Source organism: Condylura cristata, unplaced genomic scaffold (genome assembly GCF_000260355.1).
Source record: "Condylura cristata isolate star-nosed mole 26May11 unplaced genomic scaffold, ConCri1.0 scaffold00004, whole genome shotgun sequence".
NCBI classification, from domain to species: Eukaryota; Metazoa; Chordata; class Mammalia; order Eulipotyphla; family Talpidae; genus Condylura; species Condylura cristata.
The window spans coordinates 3,825,775-3,830,741 of record NW_004567105.1 but is presented as its reverse complement, the minus strand read 5'-3'; the positions used below and the strand labels follow the sequence as shown (position 1 = coordinate 3,830,741).

General features: G+C 61.7%; 1 protein-coding gene across 2 annotated transcripts in view; it reads right to left on the bottom strand.

Annotated features, from left to right (window-relative positions):
* The window catches only part of PDGFB (platelet-derived growth factor beta polypeptide), a 17,705-nt gene extending 16,684 nt beyond the window's left edge, over nt 1–1,021 (bottom strand). The window contains exon 1 of one of the 2 annotated variants that reach the window (XM_012734883.1): nt 439–1,021. In XM_012734883.1, the coding sequence (XP_012590337.1) occupies nt 439–501 (63 nt within the window). In that variant the 5' untranslated portion in view covers nt 502–1,021. The remainder of the gene's footprint in view (nt 1–438) is intronic. The other variant, XM_004675649.2, reaches the window with a different exon arrangement.
* Nucleotides 1,022–4,967: the final 3,946 nt, after the last annotated feature.

Here is a 4,967-nt window from a genome sequence, read left to right as displayed (position 1 = left end):
TGGCGTGGCTGCCGCGGGTTCCGAGCTCGCACCTCCCGCGCCAGCCGGGTCCAGGACAGAACCGAAGCTGGAGCCTAAGTGGGGTCGGGAAGACACCCGTCTTCTGCACCCGCGGCACCACCCCCACTCCCCTCTCCCTCCGGCCGGGAAGCGATTTCTCCTCCGGTTGCGGAGGGGCTTGGGCCAGGACCACACACCCTCTCCTGACGCTTAAAGGCTCGGGGATCGCCCGTGGGAAAGAAAGCCGCGGTCCCCTCCCTTTCGTGCCTGGCACCTCCTGAACCCCACGTCTCAGCCCCGGGAGGTCATCTAGTGTCCGCCGCCAGGCGCAGGGCTGCCTGGGTCCAAAGTTCGCGGCGGCGAGAGGAGGGGGCGGCCCAGGGGTGGGGGTGGGGGTGATGAATGAAGTGAAGCAGCCCCAGGGTAGCCGCAACTCACCTCCGCGCTGACCAGACGTAGGTAGCAGCAGAGAGACAGGAAGAGCGCCCAGCAGCGATTCATGCCGACTCCCGGCCCGGCCCCGCGGGGCCCCGGACGCGTGGACCGAGCGCGCAGCCCCCGCGGCCAGGGTGGGGGGCGGGGGCTGGGGAGGGCCTGGGCGCAGGACCCGGGTCCGAGGCCGCTACCTGGGCGGATCCCGAGCCCGAGCGAGCATCCACGGCCGGGGGGCTGCGTCGCGAGCCAGCCGAGGCGTCTAGCCGTGTGGGGGCGCCCAGGGGACTCCAACCTCCAAGAGGAAAAAGAACGCGGCAGTCGATGGTTCGTCTTCACTCGCCGGCTAAAGGCGTTTTCCTCTGCCCGCCGGCTTAGCTTTTTTGCAACATTTTCTGGAAAGGTCCCCGAAGTCGGAAAGCGCAGAGCTGGATACCTCAATGTCAAAGTCTCCCCAAAAAAACTTTTTCCAAAGTTGGCTTTGCAGTGCCGGCCCGAGTGCCGGGGCAGGGAGAGGTGCAAACTCCCGCCCGGGCCGGGTGGGGGGGCCCGGAGCGTGTGCGCCCTGGCGCGGGGCCCGGACAGCGGGCACGGCTACTCCGCGCGCGCGGCGTGCCCGCAGCGCTCCGGGCCCGGCGGGGCAGACAGGTGGACGCGCCGCGAGTCCGTCGGTTTGTCTGGCAGCCGGCTCGCGGCTCCGGGCGTCCTCTGCGGTCTGCGAGCTGCGGCTGCTCCGGCTTTCTCTTTGCAACGAGGCTGATGGGTGGGCTTTTTCCCCCTTTTTGCGCGTGTGTGTATGTGTGTGCGCAAAATATCTCTATGTCGAGAATGAAAGATGGGCGCTGGCGGCCGTAGGGGAGCCCTCGGGGAGGCAGCGGGGGAGGCTGCGGGCGCGCAGGGAAGCAGGCGGGCTGCTCCCGGCGGCAGGAGAAGTTGCCACCCTTTCAGCTGTTCCGGCCTTTATAAAGGAGAAACGAAGGTGGGTGGAGACAGCCTTTCCTCTTCTGGCCGAGAGTCAGCACCGGGAGAGGTGGGGGGGTGGGAGCACCCGGAGGGCCTCAGGCGAGGGCGAGGCGCCTCGGGGGTCTGCGAGAGATGTTCGGCCCCTCGGTCGGGGCTCTGGCCCCAAGGAAGGGAGAATTAGGGGCAACCAACCGCCCCGCCCCTCAGACGTTGACCGTGGCCTGGTTTCTAGCCCACGTGGTTGGAGGGTGGGGGAAGGTTCCAGGGCGGGAGTCTAAGCCCACCTCCAGAACCGGCTTGGCACCCGGGAAACCCCAATGCTGGAGGACTCAGCCTCTCTGCAGCTGGGCTTGGATTCTGCCCAGCGGCTGAGTGGCTGGGTCACCTTGGGCAAGTCACTTCCTTTCTGTGCTCCCCTGTTTCTTCAAAACGGGTTAGCAAGACTGTGAGGATGTCATTCCAGAAAAGGCAGAAAGCACCCAGCCCCACACCTGCCAGGAGGGGTTCACACAAAACCCCAGGGCAGGCCTGTTTAGCTGCAGACAGTCCTGTCTCCTCCTCCTAGCTGGCTGCCTGGCGCCCCGGCAGTGTCTGCTGGGTTGGCTGATCGGAATTTGTTGAACTGCAAAGTCACACAAGCCCCCACCACCCTGCAGCATCCTCCCAGCCGCCATCACTGTTCTTACTACCACCCTCAGCCCCCGGTTCCCAGCCCAGCCCCCCACACACACCAGGATTCGCAGCAACGCCTGCCACCCCCAGCGCTGGAGCGGCGGGTCCCTGCCCTCAGCTGTCACAGGGTCACACTCACACTCGCAGTCACACGCACGCCTGCTGAGCCCAGCACCCACCCCTTGGGCCTGCAAGCTCACTGCATCGCCTGGCTCCCAGCTTCAAGGCACCTTCACCTGGCCCCTGCAGCCCCTGGCGTCAGCTCGCTCCTGCTGCATGCATGCCCCTGGCTCACAAGGATCAGCTACCTCCTCCTGGCTGACCGTCCTCTTGGGTCCCAACAGAGGTGGCTCTGGGGAGGATCCCAGGAGGGCTTCCTCACAAACGACACCCCTGTCTGTCTGGAAGCATCCAGGCAGCCTGGCACTGCAGTGAAGAGGCAGGTGGGGCCCGGTTGCCTCGATCCACATCCTGCAGAGCCCCTTGCTGGCCCAGTGTCTCTGGGGAGGTAAACTTCTTGGGATGCCCATCTCCCCTATGAACCAGATAATTGGGCAATTGGAGGGAGGGGGTGCAAAGAGGCACGGGAAGATCTTAGGGATGCAAGTATATGCCCACTCTGCTTGTGGCCCTGGGTGGCCCTGGGTTTCATGGATGTGTGTGTGTGTGTGTATGCACGTGTGTCTATATGAAAATTGATGTGTGTGACTTATTGTCCCCCAATACAGCTGTAAAAAGACTTTTAACTACCTCTAAGGGGTCTGGAGGCCCCAACTGGACCGTCCAGTGGAAGTATGCTTCCCAAGGATGTCCTCTGCGGCCAGGCATTGCTGCAGGCACTGGGGAGACGGGGAAGCTATACAGGAGCCCCACCCCAACAGACAACCGAGTGCAGACAGGTAGAGGAGGAGACAGGTGGACAAGGGACACAGGTATGGGGGTGGGGGAAGATAATCCCAAAACACAAGATCTGAAATCTGAAGACTTGAGGAGAGAAGCCCTGCGCCTCAGGGCAGCTGGGTGATCTTGACCTTCCGTGTGCTCATCTAGAAAGGGGATGATAGCAGCGACCTTACAGCGAGGTGATGCTGTGTGGGAGGTATTCTTTTTACGCTGCAGGCAACCGATTGATGCTCCTATGAGCACTGTTATTCCCTTTGTATAACCAGGGAAATTGGAGCACAGAGAGGTTAAGCGCTTTGTTCAGATCACACAGCCAATGAGTGGTAGATCCAGAACAGTCCTGCTGCAGAGCCCAGGAGCTTAAACCACCCCGCTGTGCCGTCCCCTGGCGGGCGATGATGATGGGCATGACAACCGGGATGCCTTTCGCACTGGACTTTCAGGAGCATCCCACATACTGGCTTGTGTGGAAAGCACTTTGCCACACTGAAAACACAGAACCAGACTCAGCTCTCACTGACTCACAAAGTGCTGTGGGATGCAGATGCAGAGGGAGAAGGCAGTGAGAGGTGTCACTGAGCACTTACTGTGTGCCACCCTGTGTGGAGCGCTGGGAGATGGGGTGAGCAAGGAGACCCGCCCAGGCGCTCTGGGACCTCCTATGCCCTGGTGAGATAACCAGGACCACCCATCTTCTTTATGCACTGGCTGGAACTTCAAGACAGAGACGCAGAGGCAGCAGGGGCCATGTGGCTCAGGGGCCTGAACCCCAGGCCAACGATAACCCTTTACCACACCCTCTTTTTGCAGGCACCGTGTTAATGTCTGGGTCCTTCTACACAATTCTCTAAAGAATACCTCCTCTTTCTCTTGCTTCTACCAGCACCTCCTCCAGCAAGCCCTCCAGGCTTGGTCCTTGCTCTGGTTCCCACAGTATGTGCCCCATGGTCATGCCATGCCCATTTATGGGTCTAGGAGTAAACTGAACTCTGGGTGAGCAGACCTACACTTTAGAGTAGTTCCTTAATAAATGCCAATGGAATGAATAACCAAATGTACACCTTGCCTATTTCTTCCTCTGATTCCTGGCTTCTTGGTGCAAAGAGTCCAGACCCAGCCTGGAAGGTGGGCAGAGGTGAGGAGGGGACTTGTAACAAGCCTGTAGACTCAGCACCTGAAGGGCACCCCCCACACACACACCTGACAAGGCCCAGCCCATCTCTGGTGCTGGGGCCAATGAGGAGTCAGGCTTTCCAGGGGGGCTGGTAGTGTGTTGTTGGGGTGGCAGGCCAGGCCCTCCTAACTCATTACCCCCTCCTCCAGACAGGTCTGAGCCAAATGGGAAGTCAGATGACCGCAGCTAAGTGGCAGTGGATGGCCAAGGCCAGGGCTTCTCGATGTTAACCACCATCCATGGTCTTGGCTGTGAAAGCCTCTTCCACTTTGGGAGGGGCCCGGGGCCAGGGAGGCCGTTGGCTTTAATCCCGGGTGCTGGCGTGCGCCCTCAAGTCCAGGCGAGTGGGCATGACATGTCCATGGCACCCCACTCTGCCAAGAAGGCCCTGAAGCACCCCTCCCAGGCAGAACCTGCTTCCTGGAAGGCCCCAAAAGGGGAGCTCTGTGGTGGGAGAAGCGCCTTGTCTAAAGGGCAAGGGGGAGTCAGACATGGCCATGTTGCAGGACTCCCCCACACGCACTCCCAGCACCTGCTGGTCCAGGGAGAACCAAGCATAGTGCCCACTGAGGCACGGGAAGACTGAGTCCTGGGCACACCGCAGGCTTCCCGGATTCGCCCCCTGAGGAGTGGCGGCGCCGAGCTCAGAACCGGTGCCACAGCTACAGGCCCACCTTGCGGATTCGGGCATGGCCTGGCTGCGATGGAGAGGAAGCGGGGCCTGGCGCTGGGGCGGTCCCAGGCCACCCACAGACGCCTAGACCTGCCTGGCCTGGGCCGCACCAGCGAAGCCCACCCCACCCCTGTAGCCACAGCCAGCTCC